General features: G+C 41.7%; 1 protein-coding gene across 1 annotated transcript; it reads left to right on the top strand.

Annotated features, from left to right (window-relative positions):
* The first annotated feature begins 2,258 nt into the window (after window positions 1-2,258).
* Window positions 2,259-8,473, top strand: LOC106484918 (histamine H3 receptor-like). Its single transcript, XM_067290024.1, has 4 exons — window positions 2,259-2,528; window positions 5,844-6,010; window positions 7,694-8,127; window positions 8,188-8,473. The coding sequence occupies exons 1-4, from the start codon at window positions 2,282-2,284 to the stop codon at window positions 8,471-8,473; spliced, it is 1,134 nt and encodes a 377-aa protein (XP_067146125.1). The 5' UTR covers window positions 2,259-2,281.
* The last annotated feature ends 11,432 nt before the right edge of the window (window positions 8,474-19,905 follow it).

The raw sequence follows: 19,905 nt of genomic DNA, 5'->3' as shown, positions 1-19,905 counted from the left end.
GCCTTTTAATACTAATGTAGTGGTAGAAGTTCTCTGTGTTGGCCTTGACATCCTTTGCAAGCTTTCCTAGCACCATGCCTACATGGCTGGACAACATTTCCAACTTCCTCCTTTGTAGCCTGTTCCTGCTTCCAACTCCTCTATGCTGCCTTTTTGCATTGTTGCTCCATGAGTTCCCTCCTTAGCTAGTCTCCTGATACGTCTGCTTGTTTTTCTGAGAATTGAGATGGACAAATTTTATGTTTGGAGGATGCTGTTCTTAAAGGCCTGCAGGTTTCCTAAGCTCCTTTGCCCTTCAGAGTTGCTTCCCATGGGATCCCCCCTACCAGTTTCCTGAGTACATGAAGTCTGCTCACCTCAAGTCCAGGGTCTGTACTCTGCTACTCCCCTTCCTCACCCCTTTAGGAACTGGAACTCAACTACTTCGTGGTCCCCATAGCCAAAGCTGCCATTGATTACACACCCCCAGCCATTTCCTCCTTGCTAGTGAATAGCAGATCCAGCTGTGTGTCACCCTCCAGTGGCAAACAGTTCTTGCATCAAAAAGTTGTCCCTGACGCTGTTCAGCAATCTTTTTGACTGCTTGCACCCTGCTGTGTTGCCTGTCCAGCAGATGTCATGGAGACTAAAGTCCTCCATAAGTAACAGGTCTGTGATCCGGACACTTCCTTGACTTGCTTAAAGAAGACTTCATCCACTTCCTCACCCTGTTCAGGTAGTCTGTAACACACTCCCATCATGATGTCACTCATGTCACTGTCCTCTCCTCTGACCCTGACCCGCAAAATAGCAACCAGACTGTTGTCTATCCCATAAAAAAACTCCATACGTTCAACCTGTCCCTGCACATGGAGGGAAACTCCCCCTCCTCGTCTTCCCTGTCTGTCTTTACTGACATGTTTGTATCTGTCCATTGCAGCATGCCAGTCATGTGAGCTGTCCCACCACGTCTGTCTTTGCAGCAATGTTGTGGTTTTGTGATGGCACACAGAGCTCTAGTTTCTCCAGTTTGTTTCCCCAGCAACCCCCAAGATGTCATGTTGGCAGAGGGGTGCCCCTGTCCCCTGCAGGGATGACTCTGATAGCTATCATCACTCTCCTTTTCTTCTTGTGCGAGCACTTGGTTGAGTCTCAGCTGGCTCTGACGCCTCCCCCGGCGAGAGATCGTCTTTCTCGCCTGTTCTCAGGGCACTATACCTCTGCTCTTTCTCCTCCAGAGGCCATTCAGTGCCGTTGCTCTTGATTACTCTTTACAATATATTCCACTTTGTCCTGCAGCACCATGTCTCTCCTCCCCCCAGCCCATCCAAGTACATGTCTCTTTCCTTGTTTCTTGCCCTTTGTCTTGTCAAGCTCTCAGCATCACAGCCTCAGTCTGAAAAACTGTGCTGTGGTGCTATGGAGCTGGTGAGCTGTGGGCATGATTCATGGCCTGCCAGCTTCTGTGTCACTCTTTCCAAAATAAATTAAATGATAAGGAGGAAGGGATGTACCTCCTCACACCTGCAAAGGGTTAGAGTTTGGCATTTTGTGGAGGGGAAGATTACTTGAAATTACCTGGGAAGTGAAGGATTAAATAGGCTAAGCCTACAGGGTCTTCCAAAGCACAGGTATCTGGTCTTCTGTGTCCAGGGCTACACTTGCATGTTGATTAGTGTGAGTTCAGAAGGTATTGATGATACTTCTTCTGTGTATAAGTTTGAATTTTAGAAGCTCTGTAATAAGCAACATTAAGAAATATATATCTCTGTGTTTTAACTTTATAATTCAGTACAAGGTATGACAGCAGGCACAACAATGCCTACAGTTTACAGCGAGAGAAATTTATAATTCAAACCCTGTTGACCACTAGGGAAGTGAAAATGAATTCTGTTTTTAGCTTCAAGAGAATTCAGTGTGTAAAAGTGCTTACATAATGCTAATATGCAAACTGCTTGTCTTTGAAGAGAGTTGTTTTCAGACTAACTTTTCAACCTCAGTAGATAAGGATCAACCTTCAGGAGAGAAGCAGATAATTTATTTTAAAAGTGTGCACTTAGTGCTGCTTATGGGGAGTCTTTTACAGGTTTCGTTTTCAGGCAAAAATGTGTCTTCAGATCAAGGAGAATTAACAAGTCCAGATATAATAGCCCAGGAATCTTGCAGTCCGTTATTTTGATACTGTGATTTTTTTGGATGTTTCCATATTCAGCCCATGCTGTTAATATAATTGTCTCAATCTTTTGGATAAACCTGCGAGACGTGAGTTTCTTCCCAGAGTGAACTGACCTGGACAGGCAGGATGCACAACAGCAGTGCTGAAGCTCTGCGTACGACTGGAACGTGCAATGGGACCACGTCCTCACAGCCATTGAGCTCAGAGTTCTCGCTGGGTGTGTTGGTGCTCCTGGCTGTCCTTATGGCGCTGCTGGCTCTGATCACAATCCTTGGAAACGCCTTGGTGATCCTTGCTTTCATAATGGACAGAAACCTCCGGCATCGGAGTAATTACTTCTTTCTCAATCTTGCTATTTCTGACTTTGCAGTGGGTAAGTTGCAACCGTGGAGGCATGGAGTATTTGTTCCTTAGCAATCTTAGGCGAAGCAGGAGTGTATTTTGCTGGGTGGTTTCTTCTAAGAGCAGTATTTCCCAGCTGTGTGTCTAAGGGAGGGATAAGGAAAGGTGGAAACTTCATTAAGTGTTTTAGCAATCTACTATTTCTCAGAAATGTATTATAATGAGGAATACATCTGTTGTCGCATAAATACTTTTAATGTTACTGCTTCAGAAAAAAGGAGCAACCACTATAGGTGAATACTGACTGAAGGAAAGAGGTTGTGTGCTGCTAGTTCTGATTTAACTCTGCTCCTCCTGTTAAATTATTCATTGCAGACTGTCAGAGTATTCTTATATTTGACAATGTAACTATGTTCTTATATAGCTACCTGTGTTACATCAAAGTAAGTAAATTACTTCTCTACATAGTACTAAAGGCTTATTAAAGTATTATACTACAGAAAAAGTGTTCTACCATTTGTTCCTTTTACTGGTTGCAACTCAAGGGCAAGCTATGGAGCAGATGGATTGTCCTGATGCCAGCAGCAGTCTGCTCCCATCTATTTTCCTTATTAGCCCCCTCTTCCCATAATGTCATTGCAGAACCGGAGTGTTGCCCATGGACATACAATAAAGCCAGTAGCAGTGGGCAATGCCAGGACAGGAGGTGGGTGGTGGGAATGCATTGTGCAGCATGCCTTCAGGGTTCAAGCCAGGAACCAGTGCAGCAGAGAAAGCTTCGTGCAAGCATTGTCCAGGGGCAGATGTCCCAGCAAAAAGGAAACAAGAGTTAGGTTCCTTAGCAAGTTCAAAAGTGCTGAATATTGGTTTTTAGAAGGCTTTTCAGTGAGGTCTGCCTGGCTCTTTTAATGTAGCAACTTCAGTATAGGATTGCAAGCTTTTAAACCTGGATCCTAGGAGCAAAGGTAGTGACTGCATCTTGAGAAGTATTATAAAAATCTTCCTGCATTATCTTGACTTAAGGCTAGCAAATTGGTATTTCTGCACACAAGTGCTTCTCTTTCGGGCCGTCACAGAGACCAGTATTCATTGAACCACAAGGAGGGAAGTAGCACCCTCATTGATCTGCACTGCTTCTAGCAATGCTCACTCTTCAGTACTGTTTCTCTTTCAGTGCTGAGTAGTGGAGCACATGAGGTTAGCCTCTAAGACTTTGCTTCATTTATGTGATTTTTAACAGACAGTCTCTAATTCTGGGGCTTACCCATTGGGGCAGAAACTAAATGATGCCTGTGCTGAAACCCTTGTTTTCCTGCTCCCTACATGCAGTAGGGAGCCTCTTCATTGCTCAGGTCTTCTGCAAAAAGCCTGTTTCTCCTCGTATTTTACAATTTAATCAAGAAATTTTAAATCCTACCTACTATATCGGTTCTTGTTTGTAGCTGGTGCCTCATGGAGTCTTAAGTCAGCCCAGAGGAAATGGTTGGTACAGGCATTTTGTTGGCCTATAGACCACCTAAATCTGTGCCTTTGTCTCTGAGATCAGTCAGAAAATGCTTTATTTTCTGAAACTGCTGTAGTATTTAGTCTTGTAGTATGTAGTCTTAGGGAACTGGAATCTTTCCAGACAGTGTGACTCATGTCTTTTGCATCCTCTTATTATTAAAAGTGAGAATAGTTTCAAATACAAATGCTTAAAGCCTGGTTCTTACCTCTATAGTTACATCTATAGCTAAAATCAGGGATTATTTTTGACATGGTACCAAACACTGGCTGATCACATTGAAGTCGGTGAGAACAGTAGCTGTTGTCAGCAACTCTGAAAAATGAGTATTTTGTACAGGAGTGATGCTGCTTGTATTTCAAGTGTGTATTAAGACAAGCCATTGATATTGAAAGTGCTCCATGCGGGTGCCTGCTGATAGCAGCCATTGCTCATTCCCCCAAAAGCGATTATTGTCAGTGGATCACACCAGCCTGAATATGTTCAGTAAATTTTAAGATCTTGTCATCTTCAGCTGACTTATTAAAAAATAACAGTGTGAAAAGTTTACAATGGATCTTGAAGTTGCATATCGTTCTGCATTTGTCTCTAGTGGAGCAGCTATTTCAGGCATGGAACATCAGATATTGCACCATACTTTTGAAAGAATATTAGTGGTGGTAAAACTACATTTTAAGAATGAAGTTGCTGAATTACTAGCTTAAAAATAAAACACAAACATGACTTTCTCGTGAAAATAGTCCAGTGGAAGGCAATGTTTTGGTATTCTGTCTAAAGGCAACTCCCTACTTCAACTTTATTCGTAATGCAAATAAGTGATACAAAAATAACATATCTGCCAGCAAATTAGCAATGATTAGTGGAGACTTTTCTTCACCTATGGCAAGAGAATTTCTGATTCCTGCTGAATAGAGAAATGGTCAACTCTACCGGTAGCAATATACAAACTTTTTACATTTGCAAGCAACTACATTTCAGCACTTTGCAACAATATGAAATATTACCTGATTTCAGATAGAGAGATTTTGGGGGATTTTCATCTTTACTGTTTTATTTTGTTCTTTTCTTTGTGTTTAACACCTCCTTAACTGCAAGAATTTCAGTCTCTATTAACCAACCTTTCTCCCATATTAGGGCAAATATTGACTTGTTTCTCTCATTGCTTAAATTTCTTTGTTTCTTGGCCTTTTGGATGAAAGTTGAACACAGCAAAACAAAAAATAATTATTGGAGTTATCTCAGTTGGAGAACCAGCATGATTTAACACATCACTTAAGGCGGGTTTCATATCTCTGCTGTGACTACTCTATCTTTGGTAGGTTTCCAGACAACATGCAAAATCTCCAGTATATTTTTGCTAACTTAGAAATGCTAACCAATCTCACATTAATAAGCAACATTAGCAACATTTGTAGTTGTGTTTGGGGAAAAACTCTAACACAGATGAAAGATTGTCGGACACATAGTATTAAGGTTACATCTCTAAGCCTAACCACAATGCATACATGCTGGGCACAGATTACATATCTTTAGAGTCTATAAAGCTGGTTAGATTGCAGTTTTCTTCTTCAGCAGATCCTTCTTTGCTGATTTGCCCTAAGCTTATTTCTAACAATCAGCATACACAAATTCACTGAGATCTAATATACAGAAAGTCATCATCAGATTTCATGAGAATTTAAGAATTTCCATATATAAATTACATGCTAGTATAAATTATTGGTATCTTACTAGTATTTCTTTTTAACTAAATACCAAAATACTGACTCTCTGCTTCCATGAGCACCATTTGCAATCCTGATTGTAACAACTGCATTGTGGCTTTGTTGTTGCTTTCCATAGGTGCATTCTGCATACCTCTGTACATCCCTTACATCCTGACAGGGAAATGGCAATTGGGAAGAGGCGTTTGCAAGTTCTGGCTACTTATGGACTACCTTCTGTGCACAGCTTCAGTATTTAACATTGTTCTTATCAGCTATGACCGTTTCCTGTCTGTTACTAAAGCTGTAAGTACCCTGTTTATAGCCTCTCTGAGTTTTGTCTCAAGAATGTGGGATGTGGCAAGGTCAAATCTTGATATTAGTGATATACCCTTTGCTGTATTAGTGAGCATAGGCCCAAATTTAATCAAGACAAGAGCTCTCAAAAATGTGCTGACATGTGGAAATGGTTAGATTTTTGCAGGTAAATGAGGTGAATATACTGCACTGAGCATGCTCCAAGCCAGAGCCAGTAGAACAGCTCTTTTCTCCCCATTTTTGCTACAGGCTGCTGTTGTGCTTCTAAAGAAAACAGCCTGAGGGGTGAAAAGGGTAAGGGAGGAGTCTGACAACAAAAGGGCTAAGGAAAGAGGAAGTTTGAAGTAAACTGTGGATTTGGGTTTGGACCTAAAATTGGGCATGGGGGAAAAAGGCACTGGTGATAGGGCAGTGAAGTGAAGGACACTGGGGATATGCAGGAATAAACTCCTCTCAGTATCTGGAACAGAACCCAAAACTTCAGATGTGAAGTTCACGCTGTGCCTCTGCTTTCTGCAGAGTGCCTTGTGTATACCTTATGTCTTGGTTCATATGAAGGATGGAGATCAGTTTTTTCTCACCAGTAATTCTGTTAGCTTAAGTGGTAGGGAAATACGTGGGAAAGCCAAAGGTTCCAGCTCTTTGGTGATCTATAAGGATATCAATATGATGTCTTATGATACATTTCAGCTTTTGTTTTTATTAATTATAATTATTTACATTATTATACTTGCATTATTTTTATTAAATTTTATTATTTTCTGTTATTTAATTTCATTTCAAGGAAAAAATCTAGGAAATTAAACACCTAAACATTTTACATTTAAGAAACATTGCATTGGAAAGCCAAAGACTCAACATTTACAAAGGGCCAAATTAAGAGCACCTGTGCAAATGCAATTAAGACCTACGGACATCTATATGGTAGTCTTTAATGACATTCATACTTTTTTTTTCAGCTGGATGTCTAACTTAGCTCCCAGAATTATAGATTCTTCCTAACATCCTGTCAAAAGGATAGAGCAGGGCATGAGAGCTGTAAGATATCTGTCTGTTCTAAACCATATAGTGGAAAATGTGTACTGGGCTAGGAGCTGGGGGAAGAAGGAAGAAAAAGGATGATTTCATGGCTTTGTCAGCAAAAGGCTGCACTGCAGAACTGGAGTTTATCCCTACCTCCTCATGATGTATGCAGTAAATGCATTTTTTCAGAGGTGTCTGTTAAATATTTGTGGCATGTTTTCTGTCAACTACTTTTACATATACAGTCCTATTTCCTTGTAAAATGCTGTAAAAAGGCAGTGCAGTTGTCAGTGAATGGGAGTTGTGCTCTGAGCAACTATAAAATGCTAACCAGTCTGGCAATTCAGACTGCAGATGTCTCAAACAAGGCACTTCAAATTAAGAGATACTTCTGACACTGATGGATGATCATGTTTCATTGCCTGGACCAGGACTCTAGCACTGTTACATTAACCTGTCAAGAGACACCCCTATGTTATGTCAACATCACTAAAATAAACATAACTGGGGACATTCCTGGGTGAACTTCAGCTGCTCAGCATAGCTGTAGCTCCAAATTACCAAATAGCATACCAGCTCCTTTGCTGGTATTTTTGTTGGTACCAAATGTTTCTCTAAAGGTATGACATTTTTCTTTGTTTCTCATAGGTGTCTTACAGAGTCCAGCAGGGAGCAGCCTCCAATCCTGTTGTGAAGATGGTAGCCATCTGGGTCTTGGCCTTCCTCCTCTACTGCCCAGCAATTCTCTTCTGGGAGCACGTGGCTGGCTGCAGCGTGGTCCCAGAGTGGCAGTGCTACGCTGAGTTCTTCAACAACTGGTACTTCCTCCTGTGCGCCTCCACCTTGGAGTTCTTCGTGCCGCTGGTCTCAGTGACGTATTTCAATGTGCACATCTTCTGGAATATCCAGAAGCGCCAGAGACGTGGCAGCGTGCAGGAGGGTGAACCTCTAAAGAGCAGCAGCCTGTCTTGGAGATCTTGCCTCTTGCCAAGGCAAGGATTATCTTCTGTAGAAGCAGAGGACAGCGTTTCTTCCTCTATGAGGCCGAAGAAAGTGTCCTTGGTAACTGAAAGCTCATCTCCATCCAGAGGCAATTCTGTAACCCCAGAGAATGATCTCTCTACTTCTTTCTGTGCAAAGACCAGGTCAAAATTGCAGCAGGACAAGAAAATTGCGAAGTCACTTGCCATAATTGTGTGTGTCTTTGCCATTTGCTGGGCCCCGTATACGTTACTAATGATTATTCGTGGAGCCTGCCATGGAGTGTGTGTCCATAACTCCTTGTATGAAACTACCTTTTGGCTTTTGTGGCTCAATTCGTCTTTGAACCCATTTCTCTACCCTCTCTGTCATGTTAAGTTTCGAATGGCTTTCATGAAAATATTATGTCCCCAAAAGTTTGCAACATTGAGATCAAGCTCTTTTTAGAAGGAAAAAAACCCATACAGATTTACAGCTGAAGAGCAGCTGTAGCTGTACTGAATGAGGGATGTAAATGGCCAAGGTTTGTAAGTAGAGGTAATATCTTTCAGTAGATTAATCTAGTTAGAAAGGTTAGACAAACCTCTGGGGAAATATGTCCTCCTTCAGAGAAGCTTGCATGCCCAGAGATTGTGTACTTTTCCCAGCTATTTCAATTGGCCAGGTAAAAGATATTGCCTCTATCTTCAAAGCTTACCTTGACTTACCCTATCAGACCATCCACATTATCTTCATTCTGGTTGTTGAAGACATTATTTTCAATAATAGTACAGCTTTTATTTGTGTTCATGGATGGTATTAGTTAACAAGGCAATAAAGATGGGTATTTGCTGTAAGATCAATAGTATTCAAAAGGCAATATCTTCTCTCTTTTTTTTTTTAACAGTTTGTACTGCAATCAGAAGCAATTCTTTTCCTACTGTAAAATACTCAGTTAATTTATGATTTCTGTTGTCAGGCACATGGCAGGATTACTTTCTTTCATGATGCTTGGACATCAGGGCTAATGCAGGGACTGCTTTTAAAGACCTCAATGAAGATGTCCTCTGCAGGAAGGCATTAATCTACATACCTGATTAGATGAAGTGGTGGAGAATTCAGAGGTATAAGGCATTTATGCACATCTTCAGCTGTTCTTTAAGAAACCAGCCTTCTACAGCTATAGTTTTGAAAGATTATAGAAAAGAGTAGCATTTCCTATTCAAAGCTACTATAGAAATTGAGGGCAGGTCCATAGGGAGCAACATGTTGACCATGGTGGGGAATGTATCTGTTATCGAATAACCCAACAGAGCATCTTGCAGAATTTGTAATATATGACCTCCTCAGATCCCATCTGATTGTGCTGCCACAAGAGCATCAGCCCAACCCTGAGCAGGGGGAATGGGGCCTGACTTAAACCATCCCATGCAAGAACACACCTTCTCTCTCTGTGAAGGAGCTGGGCTGCTCATCAGAGAGAGTCACTTGCTTTTCCTGAGTTTGTACAGTTATACCCAGAGAGGAGAAATTCTGCTGCTGCCCACCCAGGAGGACATGTGTGCAGTGGGCAGAGCAGTGCAAACACTTTGTGGCCCCTCCGAACCCTTTCCTGACTTCCAGTGAAACGGAAACCCGCACTGTGAGAAATGCAGGTCTTGCAGGCCTTTCTCATTTCCAAATATGGTGTAATACATGAGGGCCAGCTCAATTCCACACGTGAGCAAAACCCCATTCAGTTCAGTGTGCCCATGGCCAAACAATTCAAATAACTGAGAAACAGGTTGATTGCGAATATTCTATCCCATTTCTCCTCCCTTGTACATTTTCTGTTTCTTTTACAAGACCTTTGTTGGAAATTATGATAAGTGGCTAAATGTCTTACACGCTAATGGTGTGTTTGGTCTGCTGTAGGAGCCAGAAAAATGACTAATCTTAATGGCTGTTGATAGTACATGTGGTGAATTAGCTGAGACAGAGGAGAGGTAAACTCCTTCCAACATTCAGCTTCCAAAAAGTTTAAGGTTATTTAGTTACAGAATTCTGGAATTATCAGGTACTAGATTCCTTACTAAAATAAGCAGGTGTAACTCTTTAAAATACAAATAGTTTCTTTTCTTAACACAGTAAGTATAAGGCTGGCAAATGAATGGAGGAATAAATACTAAAGAAACTTGAATGGTAGTGGGTGTCCCTTTTACATCACAGTTTTATTTAATGCAAACCCATGTTAGTATGTTTAACTTAACATTCCTTTTAATGTTCTTCTGGGCTGAAGACCACTTAATCACAGTCATTTGTCCTGCTCTATGGTATGAAAGTGTAAACTTGTCTACCTACACAAATTAAATATGTATTCACTAATGTTGTAAGAAGTGTTGTCTCTTTAACATAAACTGGGAACTGAAAGAGTTGACAGGAACTACTTCAAAGACCTGTTTTTTGAACAGAACTTTGCTGAAGATACTCATCATGGAGTATAGCATATGAACTGAAAATAATGTAATACAGAAAATTCAGGAAAGAAATATGTAAGTGGTATTATTTTTATAAACTTAAAGGGAAGATAAGAATCTCAATTTTGACATTTTGTGAGGTTTAAAATATTAGCAAACGTTGATGGATGGTCAGCTTTTTGGGAATAGTCTTGCCCAGGATTCAGGTTTAATGTTTTGAGGAAGGAAAATTGTTCATACACTTGCAGGTAGAAACATGAACGTAAGCTCAATGTCAGAAGAATGACGGCCAAGGACAAAGCCATTATTTTATTGTCTAATCACTAATATAAAGCTGCATTTTAAAAACACAGCAAGCAGGTGTACTTAATTTGACATTGTCTCCAGGCAGACCAGGTCTAGTTTTTACCCTAATTTCATACTCTGTGTTTACCTAGCCTAGGCTTGTTTTGTTGTCAGTCTTAGCTGTGGAGATAAGAAGGCCTCTCCTTCTACAGCCTTATGCCTATTAACATTTCCTTTGATTTTTTCTTCCTATGATATTTCTTTTTGGCCTATCAGGCTTCGAAACTGCGAGGTCTAAAAAAGCATATTGGCTTTTTTACCTCCTCCCTAGCATTCTCTGAATACACTTCTTATTTTATCTTTAGTTTAGAAGTAATCTTTTTAGTTGATATTTAAACAGCACTGGGCACTACAGGGCCTTGGTCCATCACCTGGGCTTACAGTTACTGCTCAAAGTCTACAGATTTATGGAAGCAGGGCAGAACACAAAACACAGCTGCCTGCTGCACATAACAATTTTCTTTAAATGCAGTGTGTACCAGCTTTGTACCCCGCAGAGCTTTTGTCATTCTTTTAAAGCACAACTTGTAAATTCAGTAATGTTTAATGTGCACAATGAAATTCTTTTGTGTCAGCCTGAAGAGCAAATGGCTCCTTAATGCTCTGTAAGACCTGCTTGTGACAGTGCCAGGGACAGAGGGCTAAAGATCTCATTCTGGTTAACTTATCAAAAGGATATCTGTGAAACGAAGCCTTTGCCGTGTGTAGATGAGGAAACAGATTGTTATATCTATGTCGAGTTAAATTTTTTTATTCTTCCTCCTTCTTGCGCTCTTCTTTTGCTTGCCTCTCATACCAGCCTGATCTCTGCCACAGCTGCTTGGTACAGGTCAGAACATCAACTGAATGCTGATATTAACAGGGACTTATTTTTCAGCAGCCTGATTTGCAAAAACCAACAACTGAGTCTAAGTTAGTCGATAGAAAATACTGAGGACAAGCCTAGCTCCTCTGAGGGGCACTGAAGCACCTAGCTCTGTCTCCATTTGGGCTTACTTGACATGTTAGAAGTTGTCAAAGTAATTTTTCTAACTGGACAGTGCTTCTTGATGTAAACTTAGTTTTAGGGGCATGGGCAGATAGTTCAGTAATACCCATGGCTTATTTCTGGCAGCCTTTGCAACCATACTGGGAAGTAAGTTGGCCATCTAATTGCTCTTGCCTTCCCTCACCTTTTGTCAGATATTGTTAGTAGGAGAGAGAAGTAAAAAAAGGGCTGATGGGCAAGAAAAATAGAGCGATTTAGGTAAGGGGCTAGATCAATCTCTGTTTTTCAAATGTAGAGGTTATTTCTAACAAAAAAAGGCACAGGATCTCTGTAATTCATACTGCTAGAGAAAATGGGGAAGAGCTTATGTCCTTGAAAAGAAAGAGGGCAGAACAGTAATATACTTGGAAGAGGGAAATTGATTTGGGAAATTCCAAATGGAAATTTCCCCTTGGAGGAAATTAGGGGAACAGTAGCTGAAGAAATCTTGTTGAACAGCAAGAGGAAAAGGGATTGACAAACAGCCAAGCTCAGGTGAAAAAGAGAGACATCCTGATTTCTCAGGAAGTGTTTTATAATCACTGAAGACTATTAAGTCAATATGAAGCATACTTTAACACAAAGGACCGCACAGTAAATTACATGCTCTTGCTTCAGACTCCCTGTGTGGGGAAGCCCCAGGGGACTCATAGCTTTTGCTAAGAAAAGGTTGGCCAGCACCTGTATGCTAATGTGCGGAGGAGGGCTTAGGTCCTGAACACCACAGAGTGTGCTGAGGAAAGGTGTCAGTAGGTGCACTGGTTAGAGGGAAAACCGATACTATGTTTAGTGCAAATTTTACTTCTCCCTTGGATTGACTGAACCTTAAGGGACTTCTCACATATGCATTATTTGATAACTGAGCATAACCAGACAACTTCCTTTCTTTCTTAGATGTAAAAAAAAAAATTTCAAAATATCAGAGTAAAATGATACTTTGAAATACATAATCTACTTGACAATTGCTGTGAAAATGTTTTAAGAAAAGACTTCTATAAACAGCATTCAGATGTGCATCTAATTGCAAAAGTTGTAGCTGAAAAAAGACAGTGTCACAGTCTTTAGGGGGAAGATGTACCTAGATGGATTCTGGACACATGGCTTTTGAATTTTATTATTGAACAACAGCTTGGTCTTTGATAAAAGGTCTTCTTTGGGCTTTCAGCAGAAGAACTGATGGTGGGAAGGATCCTCTTGCTGAGCAAATCTTAATCAAGAGCAATTGGGTCCTATTGCTATTTGTGTGAAGGCACTGTGGGCACCAATAGGCCTTGGCTGTCATGAGCAGCCTCACTGGCCCCCACCACACCCTCACCCTTGGGCCCTGGAGTTCCCCTCAGCTGGGAAGACCTGGCCAGGGCTACAACAGAGCTTGCAGGCTGCGCTCAGCCCTCTCTTCTGCATTTTTTGACATTTGATTGGACTTCCCGGGTTGACTTTGGACCCAGCTCATCACCTCATGTTTGTTGATGACCACTGGGCCCTTGATGGGACTGTGACCGTCCTCTCCCTGCTCTACTAGGGCACTGTGGGGCTGCGCCCAGTAGATGCGAGTGCTGCCAGTGCATATTGTGGTCCCCTGGCTTGCCTTCCCTTGCAGAGCTCCCTGCTCTCACTGCTCCTAGTGCCTTGGGGTGTCTCTTCCCCAGGCTGTGCCTGGGGAACAGAAGTCCTCCACAAGGACATATCTGTGATACCGCTTTTGTCTCCGAGAAAAATCACACAAGTGGAGCAAATCCAGTCTGATCCCTAGGAGGCTCCTAGCTCTGCCCCCCAAAGTTTGCTTGCTGCTCTTCCCAAAACCAATTCCAGATCCCCTTCCACCTCTTTTTTTTAACCAGGTTACCATGACACGATGTACAAAGCTGTCCTACTGCTTTATCAGCATAGTGATCTTCCCTGACTATTAAATCCTTCAGCACTGTTTTCCTTGCAGTCTCACCACATTTCTTTTATTCCTGCAGTACCTGATTCCCATTTTGCATCAAGAAGTTCATGTTCCTCCATATTGTTGTGGTGCCTATAGATTTGCCGTGGTGCACATTTCTGTGTACCTTGCTTAGCAGTTCCCTAGGCATGTTGGTATGGCTTTTTCACTAAATGTATCATAGATGTGATTACTGTTCTCCTTTACATTACTGTTTTCTTTCTCATTTCCTGTGCTGTAAAGATATCGTTCTTTTTAAGAAAGCTAATCAGAAATTGAATATCCTCCTGAGTAAAACCTGTTGTTGGTAATATGTTAGCAGTCTAACGCAATCATAAATACCTTACTTCGTAAGAGTTTTACCATTTGTCAGCCTACCTGCTGTTATGCTAAAAGACCTGCTGTAATTCTAAGGTAGAACACAGCATTCTTGCATATTGTCACCTCAGAACACGTCTCATTCCCAGCATCTGCAAAATGATAGTGCTGCCTTATCTCACAAATGCCAAAACTTAATGACCTATGTTCTTAACAAGTATAAATGATCATAGCTACTCGCTTTGATGGTATGGAGGTTCTGCCACAATATTTTATAAGGGTTTAGGGAACTTTGCTTAAACCGTACTGTGAAATGCCTGATTTTATTTAAGAAATAATGTTTTCAAAAAAAACAAGACCAGAAATGAAGCAACTTGAAGGAAAGAAACACAACAAATGTACCCAGACCAGGAAAAATTCAATTCCTCTTTTTGCTGGTTTTATGCTTATGTGCCTTTGGTTTGAAAACACTGTTTTAATGGGAGTGTTAATTATGTGGGTTAGAAATAGGTTTACTAGTGTAAATAGCATAAAGGGTTATTGAGGAGGTAGAGTGGCTGGTTTTGTGTATGACAAAATTGGAACAGTATCATACAGTGAGAGAAGGTGAAGTTTTATATTTTACTATGTGGAAGGGGCAGCATTCTTGAAAAAGGAGACCCTCTCTTCTTCACATCGCTAAATCTAGCTATCATCTTCCCAAGACATTTTCCCTCTAGCCATTTTTTTTTCAGGATCTGGCTATTATACTTCTTCAGGCTGAATCAAACTTTCTTGCCTTTAAGTGTTTGCACATTGCTCTCATCTTCACTCATGTGCATGCTCACTCGCTTACTTGCTTTCCATGCCAAACAACTCTGCCCAAAGGTTGTATCTGAATATGCTTTTTTGGTGGGAACTCTTTTCTTATCACTATATCTTCAAAGAAGAAGATTCAGTAGACCTATCAGTTGCAGAAAAACTCAGTATAACCAATAACAGCTCTTACTGACCTGCTCTTTCTTGAGTCGTGGAAAAATTTAAATGAGCTGCTCCCTTTCTCCCCATTTTCTGTTGGACAAGGCACAATGATTTGTGTTTGTCTCCTTCATGCTTGTGTCTCTTGGCTCACTGTACCTAGGCCCGACTGAGGAAACAACACAAACTCCCCTGGAAGGAGGTTTTTTTTTCTTTTATTTCTTATTTCTGGGAAAAAGGGGGATAGTCAAACTGCTATACAAGTGCCTTGTAAAACGGGGGCTAGCTTTCCAAGCCCATCTATATTGTCAGCGAAATGAGAAGATCCTCCAGAGTGCAAAGTAGGAGAGGGCCCTGACTTAACCTTGTGCAACAGTGATTCAGAGGGCCTGTTCTTCCCCTCGTAGGCGTGTGAAGACAGGTGCTATGAATACATCTGCTGTTTTTCCTTATGAGAGAGTCCCACAAAAGCCTGATTTTTGGCATTTTCCTTCTGCTGTTCCAACTGATGTATTCCTGCAGATGTCACTAGTGCTACATGGTATTTTCAAACCTTTTAAATCTGTGGATTTTTCAAAAGGTGCCGTTTGTACAGTACTGCCTGATTTGACACCAGCAGCTTTCTGCTAAAAAAGCCACCAGATCTGTTATATTACATCTAATATTTACTCTACTGCAGAAAAGATTAGTGGAAGGACTTATTACCTAGGCAAAAGAAAGGAAGAGTTTAGTCATGCAGATAATCGTAAGTCAGTGCAGGCCTTTTTCCTAAGTTGCTCTGCATAGAAATCATCTTATGCTCTGCATTTAAAACACAGCTTCCTTTCACCCATGAGAAAGGATGGAGAGTCCTGCCGGGCTGAGAGCAGATCCTCAGTACTGGCTTATGGAAAAAAAACATGTCCTTTCCTCTGATATAAAAGGCTTTGTTCTCGTGACTGCGTAAAGCTGATCTAACTGCGGACTGCTGCTGCAAAGGCAGCCCAGCTCTCCCACCCTGCCTGCTGCTATTGCTGCTCCCCACCCCGTGTTCGTGCCCTGGCCGTCATCCGGGGGCAAGGGCAGGTACAGCTGCACAGGAAACTGAGCCTAGGAGCTCATCCAGATGAAAAGCAACCATTTTTCTTTTTGATTAGTTAGTTTAGATCGAGTACCTTATCTAGTTTATCACACAACCACATAAACGCTAGTCGCTGGTGTAAAAGAAGAGGAGAGACCTCTCCCTTTGCCAGCAGCTTATTTTGGTTATAACACAAGGATGAAGCTGCAGCTTTGGCTATGTTTCTCAGCCGTTTTCTGCAGAGAAGATCTTTAGCTGGGCAAAGTTGTGTCATCATAGACCAGAGGATGAAATTGCCTGACATGCATGACTAGACATCTTCAAAGGGATCTGCTCAGCTGGGCTTTTGGGCTGGAGCGCTTGCACAGCCGGACAGATCTCGGTTCTCTTGCTTTCCCTGCCATGGTAAGGGTCTTAGCAACTTTAACTCCGGCTCAAGCTCTTTGTCTGGGGAGACTGTCTGTAACTGTTAAAATTAGTGGAGTTCCCTGCTGAGACATTTACATTCAACTGCTATTGCTGCTTTTGACAACTGCAGGTAGAGTCAGATCTCAAAGACATACACAGACAATATGTCAATACAAATGCCTATGTTACAGGACATGAGCCAGATTAATTTCTGGAATAATGCCATGGAAGTTAAGGAATGGGCATAGCCTCTGAAGTTGAACTGTTTACATTATTTGTATTATATTTCAGTAATATTTTCAATTATTTTTCAACCTGTTCTGCTATTGCTATTTTGGATTAACCCATTGCCAGGCTTTTCTGGTTTTATATTGACAGATACAGTGTTTCTTTTCTGTTATCTATCAATGGATTGTTCAAATTGGTTAATCTTACAATGTACTTGTGAATCTTTTCATTATTATACATCCGACTTCCCTTACCATGGTCTGCCTGGGCAGTTGCCCTTTTGTTGACATTGCACCAGGCCAGTGGGCTATGTGCATCCTAATGCAGAGCTAACAGCACTAGCCTCTGACTCACCTCTTCGTACAGCCATATACCTAGTGGCGTGCCCCTCCTCTCTATCTTGTCGGGGGAATTGGAGATAGGGTTTTTTGAGGAGCTGTGCATAAATGCTTGCTATTTTTTCATAATGAAGAATGGCAATATTATCTTTTTTTTAATTCTCCCATCTAGCATGCAGGTTTATGTCTTCTTTGCCAACTTGAATCTGTGCATATAAGAGAATGAGAAAATGAAAGTTTAAGCCAAAACTGAGGCAAAAAGATGTTTTAATTTCCTTCTGAGAACACGTCTCCTTTCTGGCAGTGTCCAGAGCCTAGGTCCTATCTCTGCGCAATTTTTCCTTGTGAAGCTGCTAGATTTGTTGTCTTTTGGTACTGTGGGAAGGCACAACTGTGCAGGGAGGAAAAGCAGGAGGTTACGATTAAACCTGTTCCAGCTTCTGAGCATTAAAAGAGAGATGTCAGCTCCATTTGGGAGCCAGTGTGGAGTGCAAATCACCACAGTAGATCTGCAAAAACAGGCGATACTGAGCTGAGAAGCTGCTTCGTTTTTTAAAACAGAGAATAAAAACATAACCAACCTGGAGAGGGAAATGAATTTCCAGATGGAGCTATGGCTGTGAATAGGATCGAGTGTCTTTGTCCCTGGCACAGACAGAAGTTTCTTGCTGACCAGCTCATTAGGAAGAACTTGTGTCTTATTTGATCAGGCTCACAGGCTGAAGTCAGTGGTTTTACTGATGAGACTTGGGGCTCCCAGTGACACTGAGGGGAGTGGGTGGGTGGGAATGACACAAAAACTGTACATCCATTTGAGAAAAGGTGCCCTGAATGGTGAAAGGTATTACAAATGAGACAAATTCTTCTCATAACTTTTCTTGTTGTTCAAGCAACATCTCAGTTTAGTCCAGTTTCAGTGCATGGATTACATATTTTGTCCATGTTGCCCTTGGGTGGTAAAGCCAGTTCCATTGGCTGCAAAAGCAGAAGTGTGGTCACCTCTAGAGCAGTTTAGCTACTCTCAATTTCAGTCAAATAGTTTTTACTTTTTTTTTGACTACTTGACTTGAAGTATTGAGCAATGAAACACATTTTACTTACCATTGCTCCAATGGGCAAAAGATGTATAGACAGCAGCATATACAACCTGCTGGCGTATCTGCAGGCAATGTGTTGGATTGCCTGACTTCTGATTGGACCACACAGATCTTGAAAGGTAGAAAGGAAAAGGCTGAACCAAATGATTACTGGCCACTGGGGATGCAAGCGAGAGTGGTTAGTTGCCTACTAAAATAACAAATAGATGAGAAAACCTCTGGACTGGGTAAAGACCTCGAGCCATATCTGAATTTCTCTTCCTGCATAACTTCTTAGACACTAGATGGGGTTGTTTGAAGATTGGCTGAATCAAATGCCACAGAGAGATCTAGCAAACTTCTTTGGATGTATTTCTTGTGGAAAATAGACCAGCAGAGCAACAGGTGTGATTCAATGCCACGCTAAATTCAGTTCTGGGCTGGAGAAGCTCCAACAGGTTTCATTTAAAAGAGAATCTTCTTTCTTTTCACAATTTGGTAGTTTTTAACTACATGTTTTAAAAAAGGATGTTTGTAACATGGGTGTAGTTTACTAGATTGCTGAGGTCAAAAAAGTGGTTTCTCTAGTTTTCGACAGGTCAACTGTGTAGAGAAATATCCAGAGGGGAAAGAGCGTGTGTTGGAATTTCACACCGCTTACAGTATCACAGCTTTTTAGTCAGGTCTGCGAGTGGGGACTACCTCACCCACCATGGAGCAGCTTACAGTCTGTAGTGATTAGTATTCCTCCAAGTCTGTTTATTTCTTGCCCCTGAAGTCACACAGTGTTCACAGAGGCCATCGCCTCCTCTCCTTTCTCCCCCCCAACCCTCCCAAAGCAAAAATCACCAGTGTAAGAGCTCCCTTGGGCACTTTTTGGCTGAGCTTGCTGTTAGGATCTTTTCATCTTGGATTGTCTTTCTTTCTTGCTTCAGGCCATTAGCCTTTGTTTTGTCTCCTTTGACCACCCTGAATAATTCTTCCCCCCTCCATGGCTCTTCCCGGTTTAGATTTATTAATTGAAAGGAAAGCCGCCACCCCGGCCCAGCCACCTGAGGAGCTGGTGGTGAGCCTGCGGTCAGGCAGTGGGCTGCAAAGAGAAGCGCTGCATTGCAAACTGCCCCCCTGGCTGTTGTCGTTATCCATGCTTTGCTGACAGGCAGGGCACATAGTGTCCAATTTAGCTTTTCTAATAGGTGAAAACTTCTCCACAGCTATGAGGTGAATTGGAAAGCTGTGGCTTGCTCCAAGGAGAAGGGGCAGGGACCTGAGGTAGGCAACATGACACCAAGCCCAGGAGGCAACTTTCAAGTTCTGGGTATCCTGTGCCTTGGGCACCTGGATGTCCCAGGCCTGCAAAGACTCAAATTCAAAATTATCTTCATATGTAACACTGCAAATTGAGGGCAGGTTTGCCTAATCTATGACTCTCCTCAGGCTTGTGAGTTCAAAGTTGGGCAACATCCTCTGATTCTTTCCGTCTCGCACTAAACTTAACACTTCACAGAAAGTAACTTTGTTTTTTTGCCTGCAAACTTGCTTTTAATTCCTGGCACATATTAGGGCCAAAAGGTAATGACTCCTCTTTGATTCCATGAATTAATGGTACAAATGCTGTCTCAGGATGTTTCCAGCTGATAATCTGCTGATTTGCTGGTCAAGAGTGAGTGCAGCTGAGGTGTTTGCTTGGAGGGGGAAGCAAAGAGACAACAGCCACCCTGCAAACCCTCTGTCCAAGCAGACAAGGTACCGTAGGCTGC

The sequence above is a fragment of the Apteryx mantelli genome, chromosome 2 (genome assembly GCF_036417845.1).
Source record: "Apteryx mantelli isolate bAptMan1 chromosome 2, bAptMan1.hap1, whole genome shotgun sequence".
Classification (NCBI taxonomy): domain Eukaryota; kingdom Metazoa; phylum Chordata; class Aves; order Apterygiformes; family Apterygidae; genus Apteryx; species Apteryx mantelli.
The sequence above is the reverse complement of the archived record's forward strand: the minus strand, read 5'-3'. Positions and strand labels throughout refer to the sequence as shown.